Below are 27,955 nucleotides of genomic sequence, written 5' to 3' on the forward strand. Positions count from 1 at the left end.
TTTGCCACGACAGATTGGCCGTCCCGTGTGGACGAGATTTTTTGACAAATCTCATCCACATGGCTAGCTAATACCGGGATTAGCGGCTGCAGGTGGATTTGCCGCAGAAAAATTCCAGACGGAATTTCCGATGCAAATCTGCCCTGTGTGAACCCAGCCTTAGAAGCTAAGAACATCTAAACAAAATGTGTGTGTATGCTACTCTTGGGCTACGATGCACATGGTATGTAGGGCATCCTGGTAAGGTTATTCAAAAGAAATATAAAAAAAGGTAACCAAAATGTAACCACAATAAATAATGTTGTAAAGTAAGAAATAGTTATGCATGCTCTTTAGAGATGAGCGAACGTACTCGTCCGAGCTTGATATTCGTGCGAATATTAGGGTGTTCGGGATGCTCGTTACTCGTAACGAGCACCACGCGGTGTTCTGGTTACTTTCAGTTTCCTCTCTGAGACGTTAGCGCGCTTTTCTGGCCAATTGAAAGACAGGGAAGGCATTACAACTTCCCCCTGTGACGTTCAAGCCCTATACCACCCCCCTGCTGTGAGTGGCTGGGGCGATCAGATGTCACCCGAGTATAAAAATCGGCCCCTCCCGCGGCTCGCCACACATGCCTTGTGACTTAGCTGAGGGAAAGTGCTGCTGCTGGTGCTGCTGTAGGGAGAGCGTTAGGAGTCAGTGTAGGCTTCAAGAACCCCAACGGCCCTTCTCAGGGCCACATCTACTAGTGTGCAGTACTGTGTTAGCACGGTATTTTTAAATTTTTTTTTGTCCAAAATTGGATCTGCAGAGCATTGCGCCCAGCAATAGGGACAGAAGTGGGGGTTAGGCAGGGAGAGTGTTAGGAGTTAGTGTAGGCTTCAAGAACCCCAACGGTCCTTTCTAGGGCCACTTCTATCCGTGTGCAGTACTGTCCAGGCTGCTGTTAGCAGTGTTGCATATTTTTTTTTCTTCTCAAAACCGGCTGTGCAGAGCATTGCACCCGGCATTAATACTACAGGGATAGAATTGTGTAGGCAGGGCCAGAAGACATACATTATTCATTGAATACACGCAGTGGGGTCTTCCCTTTGCGTGTACAACGTACAAAAATCAGACGCAACCAGCTACGCTTTACTGCAGCCTAGCGCCATTGTGTATCCTGACTGGCAAATACCTGCTCTGCTAGAGTTAATAACTCTGCTACACTATACTTGTGTGATACTTTTTGAGGGCCACACCACAGATATTAAACTTCTTGTTCATTGAATATACGCAGTGGGTGCTTCCCTAAGCTAAAAAGGAAAAGAAATTATATTTGGCCTGCCTGTGTCAGTCCTAAGGTCTGCGTGTACGTGTGTGCTGCGTGTACAACGTACAAAAATCAGACGCAACCAGCTACGCTTTACTGCAGCCTAGAGCCATTGTCTTTCCTGACTGGCAAATACCTGCTCTGCTAGAGTTAATAACTCTGCTACACTATACTTGTGTGACGCTTTTTGAGGGCCACACCACAGATATTAAACTTCTTGTTCATTGAATATACGCAGTGGGGTCTTCCCTAAGTTAAAAAGGAAAAGAAATTATATTTTGCCTGCCTGTGTCAGTCCTAAGGTCTGCGTGTACGTGTGTGCTGCGTGTCCAACGTACAAAAATCAGACGCAACCAGCTACGCTTTACTGCAGCCTAGCGCCATTGTGTATCCTGACTGGCAAATACCTGCTCTGCTAGAGTTAATAACTCTGCTACACTATACTTGTGTGATACTTTTTGAGGGCCACACCACAGATATTAAACTTCTTGTTCATTGAATATACGCAGTGGGTGCTTCCCTAAGTTAAAAAGGAAAAGAAATTATATTTTGCCTGCCTGTGTCAGTCCTAAGGTCTGCGTGTACGTGTGTGCTGCGTGTCCAACGTACAAAAATCAGACGCAACCAGCTACGCTTTACTGCAGCCTAGCGCCATTGTCTTTCCTGACTGGCAAATACCTGCTCTGCTAGAGTTAATAACTCTGCTACACTATACTTGTGTGATGCTTTTTGAGGGCCACACCACAGATATTAAACTTCTTGTTCATTGAATATTCGCAGTGGGGTCTTCCCTAAGTTAAAAAGGAAAAGAAATTATATTTTGCCTGCCTGTGTCAGTCCTAAGGTCTGCGTGTACGTGTGTGCTGCGTGTCCAACGTACAAAAATCAGACGCAACCAGCTACGCTTTACTGCAGCCTAGCGCCATTGTCTTTCCTGACTGGCAAATACCTGCTCTGCTAGAGTTAATAACTCTGCTACACTATACTTGTGTGACACTTTTTGAGGGCCACACCACAGATATTAAACTTCTTGTTCATTGAATATACGCAGTGGGGTCTTCCCTAAGCTAAAAAGGAAAAGAAATTATATTTGGCCTGCCTGTGTCAGTCCTAAGGTCTGCGTGTACGTGTGTGCTGCGTGTACAACGTACAAAAATCAGACGCAACCAGCTACGCTTTACTGCAGCCTAGCGCCATTGTCTTTCCTGACTGGCAAATACCTGCTCTGCTAGAGTTAATAACTCTGCCACACTATACTTGTGTGACACTTTTTGAGGGCCACACCACAGATATTAAACTTCTTGTTTTTCATTGAATACACGCAGTGGGGTCTTCCCTTTGCAAAAAAGCGAAAACATTATATTTGGCCTGCAGGCTTGTGCCAATTTATTTCCTGCCTGGGAAATCAAATCACTGGTAATACAGCATGCTGAGGGGTAGGGGTAAGCCTAGAGGACGTGGACGTGGCCGAGGACGCGGAGGGCCAAGTGAGGGTGTGGGCACAGGCCGAGCTCCTGATCCAGGTGTGTCGCAGCCGACTGCTGCGCGATTAGGAGAGAGGCACGTTTCTGGCGTCCCCACATTCATCGCCCAATTAATGGGTCCACGCGGGAGACCTTTATTAGAAAATGAGCAGTGTGAGCAGGTCCTGTCCTGGATGGCAGAAAGTGCTTCGAGCAAGCTATCATCCACCCACAGTTCTGCGCCGTCCAGTGCTGCAAATCCGAATCCTCTGTCTGCTGCTCCTCCTTCCTCCCAGCCTCCTCACTCCACTACAATGACACCTGCTCAGGAGCGGGAACACTCCCAGGAACTGTTCTCGGGCCCCTGCTTAGATTGGGCAGCAGCGGTTCCTCTCCCACCAGAGGAGTTTATCGTCACTGATGCCCAACCATTCGAAAGTTCCCGGGGTCCGGGGGAAGAGGCTGGGGACTTCCGCCAACTGTCTCAAGAACTTTCTGTGGGTGAGGAGGACGATGACGATGAGACACAGTTGTCTTGCAGTGAGGTAGTAGTAAGGGCAGTAAGTCCAAGGGAGCAGCGCACAGAGGATTCGGAGGAAGAGCAGCAGGACGATAAGGTGACTGACCCCACCTGGTGTGCAACGCCTACTCAGGACAGGTCTTCAGAGGGGGAGGCAAGGGCATCAGCAGGGCAGGTTGCAAGAGGCAGTGCGGTGGCCAGGGGTAGAGGCAGGGCCAGACCGAATAATCCACCAAGTGTTTCCCAAAGCACACCCTGCAGAGGCCGAGGTGCTCTAAGGTCTGGCAGTTTTTCACAGAGACGCCTGACGACCGACGAACAGTGGTGTGCAACCTTTGTCGCGCCAAGATCAGCCGGGGAGCCACCACCAACAGCCTCACCACCACCAGCATGCGCAGACATATGATGGCCAAGCACCCCACAAGGTGGGACGAAGGCCGTTCACCGCCTCCAGTTTGCACCGCTGCCTCTCCCCCTGTGCCCCAACCTGCCACTGAGATACAACCTCCCTCTCAGGACACAGGCACAACCGTCTCATGGCCTGCACCCACACCCTCATCTCCGCTGTCCTCGGCCCCATCCACCAATGTCTCGCACCGCACAGTCCAGCCGTCGCTAGCGCAAGTGTTGGAGCGCAAGCGCAAGTACGCCACCACGCACCCGCACGCTCAATCGTTAACCGTCCACATAGCCAAATTTATCAGCCTTGAGATGCTGCCGTATAGGGTTGTGGAAACGGAGTCCTTCAAAGCTATGATGGCGGCGGCGGCCCCGCGCTACTCAGTTCCCAGTCGCCACTACTTTTCCCGATGTGCCGTCCCAGCCCTGCACGACCACGTCTCCCGCAACATTGTACGCGCCCTCACCAATGCGGTTAGTGGCAAGGTCCACTTAACTACGGACACGTGGACAAGCACAGGCGGGCAGGGCCACTACATCTCCCTGACGGCACATTGGGTGAATTTAGTGGAGGCTGGGACAGAGTCAGAGCCTGGGACCTCTCACGTCCTACCCACCCCCAGAATTGCGGGCCCCAGCTCAGTGGTGGTATCTGCGGCGGTGTATGCTTCTTCCACTAAAGCACCCTCCTCCTCCTCCTCCTCCACCTCTGTCTCGCAATCTAGATGTGTCAGCAGCAGCAGGACGTCGCCAGCAGTCGGTGTCGCGCGGCGTGGCAGCACAGCGGTGGGCAAGCGTCAGCAGGCCGTGCTGAAACTACTCAGCTTAGGAGATAGGAGGCACACGGCCCACGAACTGCTGCAGGGTCTGACAGAGCAGACGGACCGTTGGCTTGCGCCGCTGAGCCTCCAACCGGGCATGGTTGTGTGTGACAACGGGCGTAACCTGGTGGCGGCTCTGCAGCTCGGCAGCCTCACGCACGTGCCATGCCTGGCCCACGTCTTTAATTTGGTGGTTCAGCGCTTTCTGAAAAGCTACCCACGCTTGTCAGACCTGCTCGTAAAGGTGCGCCAGCTCTGCGCACATTTCCGCAAGTCCCACAAGGACGCTGCCACCCTGCGCACCTTGCAACATCGCTTTAATCTGCCAGTGCACCGACTGCTGTGCGACGTGCCCACACGGTGGAACTCTACGCTCCACATGTTGGCTAGGCTCTATGAGCAGCGTAGAGCTATAGTGGAATACCAACTCCAACATGGGCGGTGCAGTGGGAGTCAGCCTCCTCAATTCTTTTCAGAAGAGTGGGCCTGGTTGGCAGACATCTGCCAGGTCCTTCGAAACTTTGATCAGTCTACCCAGGTGGTGAGCGGCGATGCTGCAATCATTAGCGTCACCATTCCTCTGCTATGCATCTTGAGAAGTTCCCTGCAAACCATAAAGGCAGCCGCTTTGCGCTCGGAAACAGAGCCGGGGGAAGACAGTATGTCGCTGGATAGTCAGAGCACCCTCCTGTCTATATCTCAGCGCGTTCAGGAGGAGGAGGATGAGGAGGAGGGGGAAGAGACAGCTTGGCCCACTGCTGACGGTACCCATGCTGGTTGCCTGTCATCATTTCAGCGTGTATGGCCTGAGGAGGAGGAGGAGGAGGATCCTGAAAGTGATCTTCCTAGTGCGGACAGCCATGTGTTGCGTACAGGTACCCTGGCACACATGGCTGACTTCATGTTAGGATGCCTTTCTCGTGACCCTCGCATTCAACGCATTCTGGCCACTACGGATTACTGGGTGTACACACTGCTCGACCCACGCTATAAGGAGAACCTTCCCAGTCTCATTCCCGAAGAGGAAAGGGGTTCGAGAGTGTTGCTATACCACAGGACCCTGGCGGACAAGCTGATGGTAAAATTCCCATCCGACAGCGCTAGTGGCAGAAGGCGCAGTTCCGAGGGCCATGTAGCAGGGGAGGTGCGTAGATCGAGCAGCATGTACAGCCCAGACAGTGCAACAGTCTTTAAGGGCCTGGCCAGCTTTATGGCTCCCCAGCAAGACTGTGTCACCGCTCCCCAGTCAAGGCTGAGTCGGCGGGAGCACTGTAAAAGGATGGTGAGGGAGTACGTAGCGGATCGCACGACCATCCTCGGTGACGCCTCTGCCCCCTACAACTACTGGGTGTCGAAGCTGGACACGTGGCCTGAACTAGCGCTGTATGCCCTGGAGGTGCTTGCTTGTCCTGCGGCTAGCGTCTTGTCGGAGAGGGTGTTTAGTGCGGCTGGGGGAATCATCACAGATAAGCGTACCCGCCTGTCAACCGACAGTGCCGACAGGCTTACACTCATCAAGATGAACAAAGGCTGGATTTCCCCAGACTTCTCTTCTCCACCAGCGGACAGCAGCGATACGTAAGCAATACGTAGGCTGCACCCGCGGATGGAAGCTACGTTCTCTCTCACCATCCAAAACGGGGACATTTCTGCTTCATCAATCTGTGTCTAATATTCCTCCTCCTCCTCCTCCTGCTCCTCCTCCTGAAACCTCATGTAATCACGCTGAACGGGCAATTTTTCTTAGGGCCACAAGGCTCACTGATAATTTTTCTAAACAATTTTTAGATGTTTCAATGCTCTGAAAAGCGTTGGAACTTTAACTTGAACCAATTTTTCGTTAAACTGGGCTGCCTCCAGGCCTAGTTACCACTTAAGCCACATTAACCAAAGCGATTAATGGGTTTCACCTGCCCTCTTGGCTGGCCATGGCCAATTTTTTTCAGGTACATTAGTACTGTTGATACAGCAATTTTTGTGAGCCCTCGCCTACACTGTAATCAAATAAATTTTTAGCCCACCTGCATTAAGCACGACATTACTACCTCAGCTGTGTTGGGCAATGCAATGGGATATTTCTATGTACCGCAGGTGGCTTCCTGGCACCCACCCATGCTGTAGGTGCACACGGAGTTTTTACTACATCGGTACACTTGAAAAGAACCCCAGTCTGACTGGGGCATGCAGTGTGGGCCGAAGCCTACCTGCATTAAGCACGACATTACTACCTCAGCTGTGTTGGGCAATGCAATGGGATATTTCTATGTACCGCGGTTGGCTTCCTGGCACCCACCCCTGCTGTGGGTCCACAGGGAATTATAAATGCATCTGTGTCCACTTGTAAAGAACCCCAGTCTGACTGGGGCATGCAGTGTGGGCCGAAGTCCACCTGCATTAAGCACGACATTACTACCTCAGCTGTGTTGGGCACTGCAATGGGATACTTTTATGTACCGCCGGTGGGTTCCAGGAAGCCACCCATGCTGTCGGTCGACAGGGACTTCACAATAGGGAGTTGTACCTGCCTGTGTCTATGAATTAAAAAGCCCGGTCTGACTGGGGCATGCAGAGACACCTTGACAGAATGAATAGTGTGTGACACATAGGTTCCCCATTGCTATGCCCACGTGTGCAGATCCTGATGGCGGTGGCACAGGATTCTATTTCTCATTGCTTCTGTACAGCATTGTGGGCTATCGCCCCGCCCCTTTTAAAGAGGGTCGCTGCCTAGCCGTGCCAACCTCTGCAGTGTGTGCCTGCGGTTCCTCCTCATGGCAGACGCACTTCTAAATAGACATGAGGGTGGTGAGGCATTAGGGCAGCTGAAGGCTGCGCAGGGACACTTTGGTGTGCGCTGTGGGGGGGAGGGGGGGGGCGGTTGGGCAGCATGTAACCCAGGAGAAGTGGCAGTGGAGTGTCATGCAGGCAGTGATTGTGCTTTGTTGGAGGTAGTGTGGTGCTTAGCTAAGGTATGCCATGCTAATGAGGGCTTTTCAGAAGTAAAAGTTTTTGGGAGGGGGGGGCCCCACTCTTGCCGCTATTGTGGCTTAATAGTGGGACCTGTGAACTTGAGATGCAGCCCAACATGTAGCCCCTCGCCTGCCCTATCCGTTGCTGTGTCGTTCCCATCACTTTCTTGAATTGCCCAGATTTTCACACAAGGAAACCTTAGCGAGCATCGGCGAAATACAAAAATGCTCGCCTCGCCCATTGACTTCAATGGGGTTCGTTACTCGAAACGAACCCTCGAGCATCGCGAAAAGTTCGTTCCGAATAACGAGCACCCGAGCATTTTGGTGCTCGCTCATCTCTAATGCTCTTCAACCCTGCATGGGAGAAGGTGTATGGCCACTGAATTATATCATTTTCATCTTTAAGGGGTTGATTTTGTCACCCATTCATCTTCCAGTCTCATAGCTTGCTTTCCTCTAAATTTGGGAGAGCAGGGAGTCCCCAGTCCTGAAGAAGTTCTTCCAGCTTGGTAGGAGAGTGAAAACTGTTCTTGTCCCCTCTCTTGTTACCACTAATTTCACAGGAAATGCACATCTGTAGGGGATATTGTTGGCATGCAGAATTTTCATGGCAGTAGCAAATTTATGACATTTGTCAGAGTGGCCGCAGATAGATCGGTAAACATAAAAATGTCTTTGTCTGGAAGGTTTTGTAGAATCCTAGCCACTAGCAGTAGTTTATCTTTAAAATGGTGGAAATGTAAACGGGCAATGACCTGTCTTGGAGTTGATGTAGGCAGAGATTTAGGTTTTGGTATCCTGTGCACTTTGTCTATTAACAGATCAATTTGAGATTATCTGTAGAGATGAGCGAGCGTACTCGGAAAAGCACTACTCGCTCGAGTAATTTGCTTTATCCGAGTATCGCTGTGCTCGGGTCTAAAGATTCGGGTGCCGGCACGGAGCGGGGAGCTGCAGGGGAGAGCGGGGAGGAACGGAGGGGAGATCTTTCTCTCCCTCTCTCCCGCCCGCTCTCCCCTGCTCGCCGCTGCGACTTACCTGTCAGCCGCAGCGGCACTTGAATCCTCAGGGATGAGCACAGCGATACTCGGATAAAGCACATTACTCGAGCGAGTAGTGCTTTTCCGAGTACGCTCGCTCATCTCTAATTATCTGGAAGGAGCGCAACAAAGAAATATTTAAGATAGGCCGCCTGCACACAGGCAGACTTGCATTGTGGAACCTGGAGCATGCGTGAGCCTACGGATTCCGCAGCAAATACAGCCCATAGCATGCTAAGGCAATCCACGATTTTCATGTCCACAAGCGGAAACGATTGCGATTTTCCCCTCACGAAGAAGAAATCACACGGACGGCTTCCTTCATTACGGAAAGGTCACGGGATCCATGTCATCACCTAGCAAAGGCACGGCCTATTCTGTAGTGCGCATGTGTGTCGGGGGTCACTAGTTCACACTCCATTGTGGGATCCCGCATGCGGAGTCCGACCCGGTCGCGTGCAGGCGGTCATATTCTGCAAGCTGCTCTGCTCTGACTCTTCCAGCTACACAGCGATAGCAGAATTGCACATTGTTACAGCGAGACCAATCTTCCAAATCTGCTACTTCAGATGATCAGTGTGATCACTGGCTGCTACTGTTGTGCCCTGTGCTTACACATGTGCTGCTGCACAACCGGTGGGGGTACCATTCTTTATATTTATCTACGCTTTTCCTGTGTTCATGTTGGTCGCTCTGCACTATGTAGCACTGTTTTGTTTAATTTCAGTGCTCCTAACTCCTCCTGTAGGACATTGTTTATATCCACTAACTTTTCATGAGTTGTTGAGAATCCTGTCATTTTAGATTTAATCTGAGTAGGATGGTCTCCCAGTGCTGTAAACTCTGCTTCTATGTTTTTAAAAGCAGCGTTAATGTCATTCTGGAGTGATGCTCTTAACTCCAGCAACAATCCTCAGACACTGGTTTGAGGAAGAAGGACAGAGTGATCACACTGAAGCAAGTTCTGCTGAATAATGTGTTGCTGATCAGATACAACATGTGCAGTCACCATTTCAGAGTTAGCTGCAACACTTACATGTCTAGCAGGTTTGGTCCTCCTTTTTGCACTGTGAGTTCAAGTAAGGGGTAGATTACCGGAGCTTTCTTGTGAAGGATCAGGTGATGAAGCAGGTGAGGACACTTGTGGAGCTGCAATACTACTACCCTCTGATTCAGTGAGCGTGCTGCTGACTCCATTTGGGGACCTTGTGGAAGATAAGAACTCTGTGACTCTTGCAGAGTTCATCTTTCCCCATGATGCAGGAGCACTAGAAGAGATATGTGAACCAATTCTGTCACCAGTGACCCGCAAAGGATGCCGTGGAGAGCTGATTTTTAACTCATGGCAGTGTAACTAGTGAATATGCAGCTTTCTCCATGTGCTTTAGGTCAGCCCCACCACCCGAAAAAAAAAGAATATTTAAAAAAAAGTTCAATCTTATTCTCATCTAACCAAAGAACATTCTTCCATGAGCGGAGTCTCTAATTAACTCCCTTCTTGCTGGCTCTGTGAGTTTCGGTGGGTGGCCTTATGATGTCAGGTTTGTAGTTATGCCATATTCTTTACATTGTGTTATAATGCATGTAATTGCGCTCTGTAGGATGTTCAAAGCTTGGGATATTTTTAAGTAACTCAACCCTGATCTATACATCTCCACAACTTTGCCTCTTACCTGTTTGAAGAGTACCTTAGTGTCCATGTTACTTGCTATGTGCTGCAGACTTACGGGACCTTTCAGAATAGATGTCCATATACTGACGACGTGTGACAGATCATGTGACACTTTGATTACAAAGAGGACTGTATTCAATTAATTACGTGGCTTCTGAAATTTGTTGAACCAGACCATATCTAGGGCATTCTTAGTGGGTAAATACATAGGCATTCACAACTCTGTTTTTATTTCTTCTTTTTTTTTAACAAAGTCTTTTTTTTTATTCCCCTGCTAAAATTTGGAATATTTTGTTAAGTCCATTACAAAAAGTCAATTTTAATTCCAGGTTGTAATGCAACAAACCCTAAAAATATCAATGGGTGGGATGGTAAATACATTCATGAGGTGCTGGGAAAAAAAATTAAAATATACATATGAACACCATCTTATACTTCTGGATATGGTTGTGCTCATAATTAGCCAATCCAATTGAATCTGCCATTTATTCACAACGATTCTGATTTACAACATATAAAGTTCAGCTGTTTTACCGTAGTAGGATTTTCCTGACATTTTATTAGTTTCATTTTTCAGTAAAAGCCATGGTCTGTAAAGAGCTTACAACACATAAAAGGGATCTGATGGTTGAATGATATCCGTCATGAGAAGGGTACCAAAATATTTCCATGGCACCACATATACCATGGAACACAGTAAAGACTGTCATCAAGAAGTGGATTAAATTTGGCGAAACCGTGACATTGTCAAGAACTGGACATCCCCCAAAACACTGTTCACCACATTTTCATGGTCTTTGTATATGCAATCAAATGAGGTTATTTACATTTCTATGACCATCAGGTAATAGAATATTACCATATCGCTAAAACATTAGCTCTAATATTTAACATTTGGAGATGTGGAACAATGAAATTAATAAAATACACAATTCATGGTTACAAGGTGAAATTTATTTGGAATTTTTATGACAAACTATCATTGCATGGGCCAAAGTACATAATAAATAACTAAATAACATTTATTGAAATCTCCCGTTTCAGCGCTTTCTATTTGCCTTCCGTTTGTATTGTATCTCTGGAGCGTCTCTCTTGATTGTCCAGCAGTGGCTCCATTACCGGGCTCCATTTCCCTTCATACCTTTTCTCATTACTTCATCTCTCACCATGTCCATCACTGACGGCTCCACTGTTTTCTGGGAGGTGGACATGAAGAAAGTGAATTTTCAGAGACATGTAAACCCCAATTTTGTGGTAGCACATGAGCATCTCATCCACCAGCTCTTTGCAATTGGACACACACTTGTTTCCCAAAAGGCCTGCAGCAACAGAAGCTCCTTTTACGTAAGGAATTTCTGGCTAGCACTGGTTGTGTAGTGCATGTAACAACCATCTCCTGTATCCATCTTATGTCTGGGCTGTTGGGTGGGTGGCAAAACAGAAGCCTTTCCTACCAAATGAAAACAACCATGCCCTGCTATGTTTTTCCAAGACCTACATCAAGTCTGCAAAAGTATGTGTGAGAACGTGTTCTGATCTGATAAGAGCAAGGTAGAACGTTTTGTACATAATTTTAAAAGGTTTGTTTGGTATAATGCCAATGCTGCGCATCACCAAAGAATGCCATACCAACAGTGAATCGTGCTGGAGGCAGCTCTATGGCTGTTTTTCTGCTTCTGGAACTGGGGTTTTAGTTAAAGGGGTTCTGTCATTAGAGAAAAAAAAATTTCTTACCTTTTCCTCCCCAGGGAATCTTCTTACCGCATCTTCTCCTCAACGATCTTCCCCTGGCTCCTGCAGGCCCCCCATGTCACGTCACCTCCAGCCAGCTGGATCATTTTCTTCTGGTGACGAAGCGTCCATTCTTGGCAGTCTCCTTTTTGCAGGGCAATGTACGCTAGCTCACTAGTGACGTAGCGTTCACTGCCTAGCAGGGAATGCCGAGCTCTTGCTGAGACTGCGCATGCACACTGTCTCTTTGCAATAGTATATGGACGTGCGCGGCGAGAAAGCACGCATGCGCAATCTCGGCAATAGCGCGGCATTTTCTGCTAGGCAGTGAACGTTACATACCTTGTGACATAACCTACACTGACCTGCAGGAAGGAGAATGCAGAGAATGGACGCTACATAACAGAAAGAAGAGAATCCGGCCAGCTGGAGGTGATGTGACTCGGGGGAACTGCAGGAGCCAGGAGAAGATGCGGTAGAAGACTGTCTGGGGAGGAATAGGTAAGTATTGATTTTTCTTTTTTTTCTAATGATAGAAACCCTTAAAGGTGGAGGGAATTATGAACCGTTTTAAATATCAGTCAATTTTGGCACAAAACCTTCAGGCCTCTGCTAAACAGTTGAAGATGAAGAAGAATTTCACTTCCTACCACGACAACGATCCAAAGCATACCTCCAAATCAACAAAAGCATGCTTTCACCAGAAGATCAAAGTTTTAGCATGGCCTAGCCAGAGAGAGACCAGACATGAATCTCATTGAAAATGTGGGTTGACCTGAAAGGGCAGTACACAAGAGATGTCCTCGCAATTTGACAGATTTGAAGTGCTTTTGCAAGAAAGAGTCAAGATGTGCCCTGCTGTTTAACACCTACTCAAAAAGACAGAATGCTACCAATAAAGTCAAAGAGTACATCAACAAAGTATTAGATTTCAGTTGTTTTTCAATGGAATTGTAAAGATAATGAGTCACAATGAAGGTGCAAATAAATCTGAAATGATTCATCTTTATTGGATTTTGTAATATGACAAAATCATGAAATTTTAACACGAGTGTATAAACCTTTAATATCCACTTTATAAATATATATACATTGTCAAAAAAACAGGCACCTAGAAAGAGTTGTCAGAATCAAATTAAACTTTCTATATGTGATTGTAATGTTGATATAAGTGGTTACAATATCAGAGCAAAAGGATAATTTATTGCGGAAAACCGTCCCCATGATGGGAGGCTCTAGTACCATGTTGGCCACCTTTTGCTTGGTTGCAACATACAATATGGTTGGGCATGGCGGTATTCAGGTTCAGTTTGGTATCCTGCGGCAAGTCGGTCCACATACGCTGTAACAGAGCCTCCAGATTATGCAAACTCGTAGGCTGAGGAAGTTGGCATCTCATATGGTGTCATACATGTTCTATTCGTGATAGATCTGGCATCCGGACAGGCCACGAATGTGTGGCAAAGTTTTGGAGGCATTCCTGTGACATCCTTGCTGGAAAATGCCTCTTGGAAGGCCTGCCATGACAAGAACACATGTGGCTGCAGGATGTCCTGAACATATTGCTGAGCTGTCATTGTCCCCTGTACCACTACTAAGGATGACTGTCATATGTGATGGGCCCGACAGACCATCACACCAGCAATGTGCCGCTTCACAGCAAAAACAGAATTGAGGCGCTCACCCCTAGTTTTTCAGGCAAGAGCACAGCAGCACTAAACCTGGTTTTGTCACTGAAGACAACCCGGATCCTCTCCGCAGGAGTGCAGTTTCATCGTTCACAGCATTACTAAATGGAGGTGACGGTGGGTGTCAAAGGCAGTACATGTAATGGGTGTTGTGAGACCAAATGTCCTTCAGCCAAACACCTGGAAATGGTTACAAAAGACACCGGTGCCTGTAGAGATGGTGTCATCTGTCTCTGGATGGCACTAAACAGTTGGAGCTGCTGGTGCTTATCAGACAATCCTCTCTACTGGTGGTCTGTTGAGGGTTTCCCACGCCCAGTGTCTTATGTGAAAGCCCTCATGCATCCACTGGTCCCAAATCCTCCTAAGGCCTCCCTCACACAGGCATTTGCAGAAACACCCGGTTATAGCAGCGCTGGCATCCGTTATGCCAGCCTTTTGGCTGCGTTTTCAGCACAGCGCTGAAAAAAATCAGTACTCTCCTAGTAGGGAAAGCTGCTGTCGGGACCTTGTGAAGCCAGTAGATTGCTGTGATTGGCTGAGTCGGATGGCTGTGATGGCTGGTTGAATGGCTGGGATTGGAACGCATTCAGCGCTGGCTCTGATTGGCTCAGCCAATTAGAGCAATTTCTTGCTGGAGGCGGGGATTTAGAAGATTTACCAGCGAAAGTTTCCCTGCCGGCTGATAAGTCCCGAGAGCACCGCCTGGGACAGCGACCTCACCTGCAAGGTGAGCATTGATTTTTAAATTTTTTTTTTTTACTTGGGCAGTGTAACTAGGGCATTTAGCACTGTCAAAAGCACAGTACCAAGTTGTGCCGCGTTTTTAGCAGCGCTGAAACCGCTGCCTATTCATTTCAATGGGCAACTCAGGGCTAAAAAACGGCCAAAAATAGAACATGCAACGCTGTCAAAGCGTTGTACAGCGTTTAGTGCTGTGCTGAAAAAGCAGCGCTAAACACTGTACAAAAACGCCTGTGTGAGGGAGGCCTAACAGTCTGGTTTGAACTGCCCACCTGGCGGGCAATTTCTCACTTTCCAATAATGCGCCCCTCTCAAACTCTGGTAACTGGGTGAAATCTCTTCTCTGTGTCGTAGAGGCGTCTAGTGGTCAACAAGCTCCACACAAGCGGAAGAAGAGGTCACTACACACAAGGAGCCTCTGAGAGCCTTTTTATAGGCCAAGGGGGGAACCACTTTTAGAGCCTCAAGTGACAAGACTGTTCATATAATCACACAATTGTAATCATTTACACATCTGCCTGATATATAAGTGCATGATGAGTTTTGCAGCAAAATTACAACTACTTCAAGGTGCTTCATTTGTTTTTTTTGGTAAACAGTATATTTATATTCGAAATCTTAAACTCAGGTAATTCTTCTTGTCTTTAAAGGAACAAAAAAGTACAGAAAGTACCACAGCAACTGAGATTGTTCTGAGGAAATCAAGTAGACTCGAAATTCACAGAAATGCAAGAAGCAGTGGTAAAAGGTACTATTCCTAAGTTTACTGAGGCCCACGCATTTAAGCCCATTTAATGTTAAGCCTTTTAAAAAATTAATTTCAGCAGTATGTTAGTGACTGCTCTACACATTTCTGTTCTATAATCTAAGCGATTGACCTATAGTAAACCATACGTTTTCAGAAAGAAAAGGACAGACTCAACAAATAGGATAGGTGGACAAGAAGAGACCAGTAACTGTACTGCTCCCATTCAGATTGCAAGCATTCGGTTAAACAGGAAAGGTAAGACTGTTCAGTGCCACATTACTGAATATTACTGTGGATAGATTGTAGACTGATCAGTTTGACTCTGGTATTTTTGATAGAGCTAGCTCATCATTTTAAACTTTTAACCCCTTAATGATGCGGCCCCCCCTTTTTTTTCCATTTTCGTTTTTTCCTCCCCCCTTTAAAAAAAAAAAAAAAAAATCCTAAATCCTTTATTTATCCATCGACGTCGCTGTATGAGGGCTTGTTTTTTGTGGGACGAGTTGAATTTTTTAATGGTGCTATTTAATGTACCATATAATGTACTAAAAAACTTTTTAAAAATTCTAAGTGGAGTAAAATGAAAGAAAAAAAAATGACATTCCGCCATATTTCAGTGCGCCTTGTTTCTACGGCGCACAAACTGCAGCAAAAACGACACAATAACTTTATTCTATGGGTCAGTACGATTACTACGATACCAAACTTGCATCGTTTTTTTTTTACTGTACTTTTTTTTTTCTTCAAAGACATTTAATTTTTTTCAATTATTTTCTGCCGCCATCTTGTGCGTGCAATAACTTTTTTATTTTTTCATCAACGTAGTTGTGCGAGGGTTCATTTTTGCGGGATGTCCTGTAGTTTACGTTAGTACCAATTCGGAATACATACGACATTTTGATCGCTTTTTATTCCGTATTTTCCGGGCGACGGTACCTGAAAAAGTGCATTTCTGGCGTTCGTTTTTTTTTTTCCGGGTGACGTTCACTGTGCCGAGTAAATAATGCGCCACTTTGATAGATCGTACTTTTACGGACGCAGCGATACCAAATATGCCGGCTTCTGCAAACAGCTTCTGGAGGTCCTTTTACTTGAAAAGGATAAAGTGCTAATGGCCATAAACACTTTATGCAAATAGATCGCAAAATCTTTCAGTCGTTTGAAAAGTTATCTTTGCGTGTAAATGGGTCTTTACTTGGACAGGGTTTATCACCGAGGCAGAAAAGTTCCCATCAGTGACTCAACTTTACTTGGACAGGGGCTTCAAATAGGAATACAAACCCTCACTGTTGTAGAACAATCGATGCAGTGTAGTGTAATGTTGAACTAGAGGGATGATCGGATCCAAAGATGTTTCAAGGCAAAAGTGTTTTTACCCATCTTTATAACTTTACTGCCTTCCATTTTTTGTTTTCACATATATAATATATTTATTTCTTTTCCTTATTTTTTCTCTTGCCCTGGGTCTCTAGACACGTATTAGCCCTCTTATAGTCCCCAGGAGGCTTGTATTATTCTTAGCCATTGGTGATTATATGACCGGGTACTGCTCACTGCGGCCCTCCGTGACACCTCCGGGTTCTCGGCTACCTTTGGCAGCCAGGAACAAGGAGATTTTAAATTTCCCAGGTCCACTATTGCTTCTGTGCTTGCGTCCGCCATTTTGCCGACAGGTGCATGTGAGTAGCCGGGAAAAAGTCCGTGGGGGAAGATAAAAGTTTAACTTTTTAACCTTTTTTTATTTTCACGTGATCGCCATTATCCATTGGATAAAGGTGATAACATGACTAGGGACCCCACACCGTTGCCCCCAGATGACAGCTCCCCGATCCCAAGGCTTTATTCTACAGGGCCACCATGTTTTTACGGCCTTATAGAATATAGCCCAAACACCCAGGATGTGAAAACACTTATGGGTGGTCACTAAGGGGTTAAAGGGAATCTGTAGCCACCTTCTTGCAGTCCCCACTGAGAGCAGCACAAGGTAGTGACAGGCACGGTGATGGGTCATATAATCACCGTTATCCAATGGCTAAGAATAATACAAACCTCATGGGGACTATAAGAGGGCTAATGTGTGTCTAGAGACGCAGGGCAAGAGAAAAAAAAGGAAAATAAATGAATATATTATATCTGTGAAAACAAAAAATGGAAGGCAGTAAAGTTATAAAGATAGTGATACCTACTGCATGAATCTGTGTTGATAGTAACTTTCATTTACAAATTAAATTACCAATTTGGTCCATTATGCAGCCTGACTGAATTAAATAACAACGGGCATTGAACGTCGCCAGAAGACAAGGATGAAATGAGAAAGAGGGGAAAAAAGGGGGGAGGAAGAGAAGAAAAGATAGAGTGAGGTAAAGGCAATATGATAAAATTGCATAAAAATTTCCTTGCTCCCGATAGCCAAGAGCCTGGAGCAGTGAGCGGAAGCCCCGGTGTGCGGTCCCCGGTCATGTGGTCGCCGTTATCCAATGATAAAAAAATGTAGCGATATACCTCTGTTGAAGTGACACATGTCAGATTTCCATAATTTGTCCTGGTCATTAAGGAGCAAACAGTCTTGGTCACTAAGGGGTTAAATAGAACTGCAGGTAATTGAACATTGTGTCTGCAGATAAAGGCATTTCCAATAGTAACTTAACATCAAGGGATTGCTATTTACATAATTACCAAATATACTCTGTTGTGTTGGACTACTTCCCAAAGGCCCATTTACACCAGCCGATGATCGCTAAAAAAATCGCTAATCGGCGATCGTTTTAGCGATAATCGGTGCGTGTAAATGTGCGCCCATTGTCCGCTTTTCGGGCACTGTTAGCTGATCGTTAAATTCAAGCTAACCTAAAAATCGTCCTTCACTCTTATCAGCAGTTCTCGCAGGTAGTGCTGATAGCATTGTTTCCTGTGGAGAACAAAGGATCTGAGCGCAGATAATAGCCCTCTGGCTATTAACTGCATTCAGTGAAGGCTTCATTTGCACACTTAATTGGTATTTAAGTAGCTGAGTAGCTACTTAATTCTTTATGCTAAATGATCACTCAAAGCTGTCAGTCAAACTGTCGTTTGAGCGATCATCGGCCCGTGTAAGCCAGCCTTTACTAAAACTTGAGATCTTATCATGTTCCCTGTGTCCAGGAGTGAATTTAAAACCTGTGATAGCACTTGAATATGAATTAATTTGCATATTGTATTGCATCACCCTAACTGGGTTGCTCTAACATTTCTTTTTACGTACTTCAAATATTGATTTTTCACCAACAAATATTGAATGCAGCATACACACTGTGTTGGCTAGGTTGCAAAAATCATCTAATGTGGGAATGATAAACAATAGAGGAGCTTTTCCTGACATGGTTCAGTAAAGCTACAAAATAGTAGGCCGAGCACAATGATGGCGTTAATTACGAAGAGAGAAATGTTTAATTTACTCCGATCATAAAATAAATATCTGCAGTATTCCATCGGTCAGAGGTCACAGTAAAGTAAATCCCCTTGTAAATGTTATATTATGTTGTATTTACAAGGCAAATTGGCTGCTTAGGGCATTTTTCACTAGTACTACAGTCATGGGGTGTGAGAAATGGCTATGTTTATATAGGTAAAGATAGATGGAATTAACTCCTACTTTATTATGTATGTCCTACATCAGGTCAGTCCCAAAGTGCAGTGTTTGGGCCTATGGTTATCTTTTTATATGGAATGCAAATGTGGAGCCTGATTTTATAAAGGATAAATTGAACTCCCTCGACAAGTCCAACGTATCCTCCTCCAACAGATGCACATTATATATTATATTCCATGTTCCCTTACAGAGGAGAGGTGGTCATACATGCACAGTCACTCTCCATTCACTATAATGAAGGGTGACCATTCATGTTTGGCCAATTCACTGCTTCAAACAGGAGACGTAACCCCTTTACTTGGCACTGGAGGGATCCAAGCAGTCTAAGTACTGGCAAACATTTTTGTTTGCATGAAGGCATGCATTAAACTCGTTACACTCCTGGGTTTGGGGTTCTTAATCCGATAAATGGAGTTCAAACTGCTATAAAGATATTTTTCTCATGATGTATTTTGGAGCGCTGTTAATTCTCGGGTGCTTTGCATTTGACAAACAGGTTTGAGGTTTAAATACATTACATTTATAAAACTACAGGAACAATAAACATCTGCTAAGAGAGAAGATTGTAAGAGGAAACCAGCTTCTATGGGCCAAAGAAATACTGTACCTGCCTCAGCAGCCATGCACGGCTTCCATTTCACCCACAGCACAACTCCTGTACTTGAGGATGATCCAACATGCAGATGTTAGATTAAAAACTCAAAGCTTATTTCATGCAGTTAAAGCGCCACCAATATGTACTGCTTACCTGTTTTAATGGAAACTAGTCCTTAAAGGAGTTGTCTGAGATAGCATTTTTTAAACCAGGTCCCTCATGACAAGAAAATTACTTAGGCTCTCCCTAGGTTCTGCACTGACAGCTTCAGGTCACCCCTGTGACACATTGTTTACAGGCTGCAGCAGCATGTGTAAAGGACTTCACAGGCTGCAGCAGCAAATCGAAGAGCCCAATCCTTGATCAATGAGTTCTGTTATTGGCTGCAGAATATCTTGGACAAATATCTTGGGCAACCCCATTAATCGTAGCTATGATGAAGGACAAATTTCCATCCAAAACCTGTTAGCGGTCTGCAATATATGTTGGTGGCTTTTTAACTGCATGCAATACGACTTTTCCGCCCGCTGTCCATGCAAGTAGCAGCTATCTACCGCCCCCAGGTGCTCCCTGCCTGTTTCTGGACCTCATCCTGACATCTCCATCTCAGTGTGTGGCACCACCATAACTTCCAGACAGCACACCCGCTGCCTTGGGGTTATATTCGACTCCGATCTCTTCTTTACCCACTATATCCGATCTCTTGCCCGAACATGTCAGCTGCACCTCAAGAACATCGCAAGAATCTGCGCTTTTCTCACCATGGACACGCTAAAAACGCTCACAGTTGCCCTCCACCATTGCATTACCAAAAGCTATCCGGACAATCACTAAAACACTAAACGTCAGGCGTGCTCTAAAAACGCACCTCTTCAGGGAAGCATACAATATCCCCTAAACCAAACTCCTCTGTACACCGCCTGATAACATGCTCCCTGTCCTACCGACTGCAGTTCCTTCTAGCCGTAATCATCCGGCACCTGCCATCATACCGATTCAGCCACTATACGGCCTGACCATTGTCTGTGTGTATAGCATCCCTCACTCTGTACCTCTCCGTACCGCGCACATCTCCAGCCCCTTTACCTTCTGTATCACCCCATTATTTGTAGTATGTAAGCTCGTTGGAGCAGGACCCTCACTCCTACTATTTCCATAAATTGATTGCTTCATGTAACCGTGGTCTTGTTTCTATTTCCCCTGTTTTGTAAGCGCTGCGGAATATGTTGGCGCTATATAAATAAAGATTATTATTATTATGCAATAAAGTACAGGATTTTTAACCTATTAACCGCATGATTCTTCATTCTCCAGAGGGAGAGAGGACCCTACTTGAGAAAGCTTGCACAAGGAAGGAGGTGGTGACCGAAGGTGAGGGTAGAAGGTGTTCATATAGTGGTGGCTGCAGGGTTACCAAAGCTAGTAGGCTTGTCTGAAGAGGTAGTTTTTCAGTTTCTTTTTGACACTTTCCAAGGTGGAAAGTCTGATGTGTTTGGGTGTGAATGAGAGACCAAATATTCCTCCACTCCCACCAGCAGAACAAAGACAGCTGTAGTTGAATCCACATAATAGTGGCATTAAACAGCCCGTTTCTACCTATGAAGTGAAAACTGCTAATGACAGTTGCTTTGGTATCAGGGCGGATTAAGGATACCAGGGGCCCGGGGCTGTATGAACTGAGCTTACTACATAGATATGGTACCACAAGTGAGCTAAATATTTACTACTGTAAGAATTAGGCCAGGGATACACAGATTTTTGACCATGATAGGTTGCACAACCAAAGATTGCTGTGTTGCCCTGCGATCCTGCACTATCAATGGGATCACGGTGCAACTCACAACTGTGTAAAAGCACAGGAGTGAGCATCATCGTCCCATGCAAAAGGTCTGATCTGATAGGGCTCTACCCAGTTGATTGTGTATTTTTGAGAGCCAACACCTGTTTGGAGAACATTACTTAGAGCAGCAGCTAAAGAACTGGGAGACTGGGAGGGAGAAGAGGAGCCCTTCAGGGGGGATCATATTTTTGTCAGAGAGGAGGGGCTTGAGGGGTAGGAAGCAGGACTACCCCTCTGACATCACCTGGAGCAACTCCAGTCTAGCCTCGTCCATTTTTGTATTCATTGGTTGCCTTAAATACCGTATTTTTCGCTTTATAAGACGCACTTTTTCTGCCTCCAAAGCGGGGATGGGGGGGGGGATTCCTGCGTCTTATAATGCGAATGTGGCGAAAATTCGTTCCGATTGCCATTTTTAGCGCGATCGCGAATTAAACGCGCGGACGCGATTTATTTAGCGTGATTGCGCGTTAAATTCGCAATCGCGTGAACAAATGTGCGATCAGTTAGAAGATTTCTCTCCTCCTGTCAAAAAAAAATCAGTACTCACCTCCCCCGGCGTTCTGCGGCGCTGCTGCAGGCTGTCGCTCCCTCCTGGTCCCCGACGCCGTCAGCCAATCACAGCCATTTAATGACATCACGTGCGCCTTCAGCCAATCACAGTATTAGCTTTCTGGAGGCGGGGATTTCAAGCCCTGCGTCCAGAAAGCAATGCTCTGCCAGGGACCAGGAGGGAGCGACAGCCTGCAGCAGCGCCGCAGAACGCCGGGGGAGGTGAGTACTGATTTTTTTCCTCCTATTTTCCAGCTCTAAAACGGGGGTGCGTCTTATAGACTGGCGCGTCTTATAAGGCGAAAAATACGGTACTTTGAGCAAAAAGAAGCGAAAATCAGGAAGCAACTTTTGAAGGCTAATTTCAGATGAGTTTATTACTGGAGTATTGTTATTGCCTGCATTACAGACTAGTCTCTCGACCCAACTGCAGGTCTGCTGAACCAAACTAACAAGATCATAAGTCCCTATCATGCTGTTAGCTCCCGTCAGCAGATCTGTGACCAGCCCACGACATTAGTCTGTAATATGCTTGTCAAGTCTCTCAAATCGTTCCTGTGATTCACTTGTATAGTGAAATAGCTCCATAGAGCATGATTGCAGAATATTGCATCTCAATGACGCAGAACACAAAGTACTATTTTTCTTCTAATAATTTGCCATGTTTTACATCTCTCTTTACATATTGGTTACTTTATGTTGTCTTACAATGTTTACTATTGTTCTGTCCTTTTTTAGAATCTACTCAACATTCTACAACCTCCAAAAGGTTTAGGAACATACACAAAAGAAATTTAATGGGTGAGACCCTGCTACATAAGGCGTGTCGAAAAGGTGAATTGGAACTAGTTATTGCTCTACTTGAGGCTGGAATAAATGTCAATCATGAAGATAATGCAGGTCAGCATTCATTTTATTCTATATGGAAATCAAGAGTTTAATATTTGTTTAAAGTGAGAATCACGCTGTTAAGAGTCATGTTCTTGTAGGTTTTCATGATAAGACAGTCTATCCAAAACATATTTCTACTGAAATGCAATGGCAGTCATATATAAATGCAGCACGGGGAGTATTTTACCCAGTTATTGAATAACCACTACTGTAGTTAAACCCTTGCCCAACATTTAACATTAATCTACAGCAGCTAGCACTGTTCTAGTCTACAGAACTGCTGTATATTTACTTTAGCCAAGCCTTTGTACTCCATGGAGTGTCCAAATCTAGCAGTAACTAACAGTATCTGGTCAGGATACTGTCACTGGGACCAATTGGTTCAGGTTCCAATAATGACACATGGCCCAGAGACTTTTAATTAATGGGCACTCCTATGCTGCTGCAATGTTACAATCACCAGGTTTCAGCAACACAGCACTCTACAGTCTTGTAGTTAAACAACATTCTGTGTTCTGGATTTAAACCAATGAGGTCTCGATGATATCACATGGAACCGAGGCAGTTAATAAATATACTAAAATGTAAAAAAAAATATACAGGTAAAAATAAATGTATAAAACTGAAAAAAACAGTAACCCCCCTCCTTCTATAAAGTAGTGCACAGCTCCCAAAACCCACATGCACAATACAGTCTATACATTCTGAGAATTGGACAAAAATAGGAAATACTACAATTTTGTTTACTTGACTGTTCGTCCGAGTAAAAAAAAAAAAAAGCCAATGTGTATACACCCATTCAAATGATTGGGTGCTATTTCCATCCAATTTTCGTACGTTTTTGTGCATGTAGCCTAATACACATGGAAGAGATGAGAGCAAGCGAGGGCAGCACTTACACCTCCTTTAATGCCAACTGGTCAAACTGGTCCCAGTTTACAACTCCGACTCTAGATATGTAATTAACTCATGGCACAATGCCCTTTTAAATTAAGTTTTTATGATTGCCAACATTGACCTTACCCTCAGCGTCCTTTTCCATGTCCCCCCTGTTATTATCATCCTGCGTATCCTTGTGTTTTTATAATTGTGGTGTTGTACTATAAAATGACAACGTCTGTATCTCATATCCTTATGGTAGATAATGATTTGTCTTTGTTTGCTCACTCTTTAAAGAATTAATCCTCTTGACAATTTTCTATTATTTCTTGTTCAAGAAATGGTTATTGTTCTACTTTTCAGAGCTAATCTACACTTTGAGAACAAAGATTCTCTTATCGTTTAAGGCCGCATGCACACGGACGGGTCGGATGCCTGCTTTCTCTTTACTGTACTGTTCTTCCCGCATTATCGCCTAGCGATGATGCCGAATCCGCGACTAATGTGAATTTTGGAAGCACCACTGATTGGACAGCTTCCATTGACTTCACTGGAAGCTGTCCGCACAGAATCCACGCAAAAATGCAGCCTGTTTTCATCCAAGTGAAGAATCCTGCGTGCATGAAGAATCCCTTTCTATAGCATGGGCAGTATTTGCTACGAAATCCGAAGGCGGACGCCCACTCTGGATTCCGCAATGCAAATCTGCCCGTGTGCATGCACCCTAACACAGGCATAAAAATAGAGAAATACCTTCTGCAAAGATATATTAGGATGCTTGTGACTACAAAGCAATTTCTATATTAGGCTTTTTTTTTAGAGCAAAGTAGTGTAAAACATCAAAAATTAATTTTATGGAACAGGAGCCTATTGATTCTATGAACTAAGTGTATTCTAATGTGTGTCAATTTGACATATGTTTTATGCTATATGTCATGAATACTCAGTTTTGTGTTGGGTAGCATAAGATTTCTGCTACGTGTTTACAGGAAAAAACAAAAAATATATATTTTATATCTTGTGTTAGTTTTGCACCTACAGTAAGAATGACTTTTAAATATTGAAGTTTTTAAAAACTTTTACCATATTGTGGACACACACCATTCACGTATAAACAATATAGTAAATATGTTTTCAAAAACTTCAACCTTTAAGGTGTGTTCACATGTCGAAATGCAGAGGATTCTCCTCAGTGGAATTGGCTACAGAAATTCGACAGCATTTTACTGTACAAGCATTGTGGATCAGATTTTAAGAAATCTTAAACGCTGGGGAATACAATCTGCAGCATAAATTGTCTCTTCGACTGTGGAGGACTTTGATGCAGATCAATCTTCAATAATGCAAACACAGAGCATATTTCTATCCGTTGGTTTATATAAATTTCATCAAAAATACATCCAGTATATTCACTCAAGTGCTCATACAGGCCATATGTTCATTCATTTACAGGCTGAGCAGATTGAGGCTAGAGAGATAGCATTGACACACGCAAACAGCAGCGGCAACATTTCGGTGGGGAAGGGGGGGGGGAGACTTCCATCTTTCTCAGGCTAGGTCCCCCTGAAATGTATCTGCTGATGGCATGCTTTCCTGCTGTTTCACTAGCCTCCATCTCCTCGGCCTGTGTACGAATGAAAAGGTGATTTTTACGAGCACTCGAGTGAATATACCAGATATATTTTCATGAAATTTATATAAAGCAATGGATATGAATCTGCTCTGTGTTTGCATTATTAAAGATTAATATGAGTTAGGCCGGCTGCACACGGGAATATTTACATTGCGTAATCCGGAGCAGGCTTCCGCCTCTGGATTCCGCAGCAAATACCGCCCATTTGTTTTTTTGCGGGTCATTTGACCCACGGCCCTTTTGCAATTTACATTGCGGAAAGATCACGATGACGTGGGAAAGCGGGGGTTTAAAAAAAATAAAGTAAAATCTGTACTGCGCATGTCCGACGGCTTACCATGCGGACTATCCTCAGTACAGAAAAGAAGAAGAAATTAAAGGTACGCGCAGATGCCGGACGGGCACAGGGTCGGATTCCGCGAAATCCAACCTGGGCAGGTGCAGTGAGATACACTTTTCAGCAGTGTTTGGCCTGAGGTGTATTCTTTGGTGTGCATATATGAGTATATGGACTTTCGCACACATTCGCAGCAAACTCCGCCACAAATTCCACAATGTGTGAACATACCCTTAGGCCGGCTGCACACAGCCGTGACGGGCTCCCGTCACGGCGCCCCCCCCCCAGAGACCCCATACTTACCAGCGGATCCGGCGTTCTGGGTCCCGCATGACGCTTTCCCGCCCACCGCCGCCGCATCATATGACACGCCCGCCGCGTCACATGACACGCCCACCGCGTCACATGACACGGCCGGCCGCGTCACATGACACGGCCGGCCGTGTCATGTGACGCACCGGCCGCGTCATATGCGGCGGCGGTAGGCGGGGAAGCGTTTTCACGCTATCTCCGCTGTGCTACAGCGGGAGATAGCGTGAACGGACGGCTTCCATTGACTGCAATGGAAGCCGTCTGCGCGTACACCCGCGGCAAATAGAGCATGCCGCGGGTGAGGACGGGAGATTTCACGGTGCGGAATTCCGCGGTGGAATTCCGCACCGTGTACCCTGAGCTATTAGGTTCAATAGAACCTAATAGCTGCGGGCAACGCAGCGGATTTTCGCCGCGAATTACGCGGTGGAAATCCGTTCGTGGGAAGGAGGCCTTAATGTCCTAATCATATTTTGTCCTTCCCGTAACATTTAAAGTGGATCTCACTATAAGCATAATAATATTTATAAGTCAAGCTGATTTGCAATGAGCAAAGTTCATCCTCGAGCTCTTGAATTTCTACAGCCAAACTGTTTATTGCATCAGGAAAATCTTGTCATTAACTGCATATTTGTCCCTCAGCTGTCCAGAACACTATGTGTTTTAAATCCTTTTTATAGAACAAAAAATTGACAATAAACACTGCTTAAATCACAGCTCAGCATAATCAAAGTTGTACAATAAATAGGAATAAAAGCCATATACAACCAGTTGAAAGGGCTTGTTGTCACAGTACAGCTAAAGTCAGCATGTGTGAACAATTATATCTCAGTTAGCTGGCCGGGGGTTATGGATTATACCTATCTTACTGAACACGTTTTTTTGTATTTGCATTTTTTAGAGACAGTCTATTCAAATGAATCGACTTAATATATCAAAGATTTCCATGAAAGCAAATTTAGTGCTTGAGGATTTGGAGGATACTGCCCTTCTAGTAAAGTCTCACCAGAATGAGATATGTCTGATGAATAATACACAATTTTGTGATTTTTTTATTTTTTGTTGGCAGCTAGAGAATCTAAAACTTAGAACTCAAAGATCTCTGAACAGTTCGCATCAGTAATGTCAGCACTGGCGTAACTATAGGGGATTCGGTTGCACCCGGGCCCAGGAGCCTTAAAGGGGTTGTCTCGCGGCAGCAAGTGGGGTTATACACTTCTGTATGGCCATATTAATGCACTTTGTAATGTACATCGTGCATTAAATATGAGCCATACAGAAGTTATTCACTTACCTGCTCCGTTGCTAGCGTCCCCGTCGCCATGGATCCGTCTAATTCTGATGTCTTCTTGCTTTTTTAGACGCGCTTGCGCTGTGCGGTCTTCTTCCTGGTGAATGGGGCCGCTTGTGCCGGAGAGCTGGTCCTCGTAGCTCCGCCCCGTCACGTGTGCCGATTCCAGCCAATCAGGAGGCTGGAATCGGCAATGGACCGCACAGAGCCCACGGTGCACCATGGGAGAAGACCCGCGGTGCATCGTGGGTGAAGATCCCGGCGACCATCTTGGTGAAGGAAGAAGTCGAGAGCGGGGATTCGGGTAAGTAATAAATTTTTTTTTTTTTTAACACATCCTTTGGGGTTGTCCTGCGCCGAACGGGGGGCCTATGGAAAAAAAAACCCGTTTCGGCGCGAGACAACCCCTTTAAGGGTCCCATAAGGCCTCTCTTCTCCATATAGCGAGCCCAGTACTATAAATAAAGCATTATAGCTGGGGGCCCTGTTACAGATTTTGCATTCGGTCCCACCTCTGAATGTAAGAGATATTCTATTCTGCCATTGTGAGTGCACTTGCAGAGAAATATGTGATGAGCTGCTGTTGAGGAGTAAGTATATATGGCTGAGACTAAAGGCCTATTTAGTCGGGATTAATGCCAGGCAAACGATGCCCGACACTCTTCCCAGCATACACTCGCTGCAGTGCTGTTGCATGGGAGCTAGTATTGCTGGCTCACTCACAGAACGGCCAACAGGGGAGAAGGAAGGCTGCAGGAGATTTCACTCCTCGCTCTCCCCCGCCCCTCTCCATTCACTTAACATAGCGGCCTTATAATACTGAATGGCTGCTATTTACACTAAGCGATCAGCTCATTGTCCATTGTTTATGCAGCATAAACAATGGACGATGAGCTGAATGATGA

At 45.5% G+C, this 27,955-nt stretch overlaps 1 protein-coding gene across 1 annotated transcript in view; it reads left to right on the top strand.

Annotated features, from left to right (window-relative positions):
• ANKRD31 (ankyrin repeat domain 31) overlaps positions 1-27,955 on the top strand; it is a 107,274-nt gene that overhangs the window by 63,332 nt on the left and 15,987 nt on the right. Inside the window, exons 12-15 of the mRNA XM_066604889.1 lie at positions 14,995-15,092; positions 15,247-15,347; positions 20,630-20,686; positions 22,446-22,607. Of these exons, the coding sequence (XP_066460986.1) occupies positions 14,995-15,092; positions 15,247-15,347; positions 20,630-20,686; positions 22,446-22,607 (418 nt within the window). The remainder of the gene's footprint in view (positions 1-14,994; positions 15,093-15,246; positions 15,348-20,629; positions 20,687-22,445; positions 22,608-27,955) is intronic.

Source organism: Eleutherodactylus coqui, chromosome 5 (assembly GCF_035609145.1).
Source record: "Eleutherodactylus coqui strain aEleCoq1 chromosome 5, aEleCoq1.hap1, whole genome shotgun sequence".
Taxonomy (NCBI): domain Eukaryota; kingdom Metazoa; phylum Chordata; class Amphibia; order Anura; family Eleutherodactylidae; genus Eleutherodactylus; species Eleutherodactylus coqui.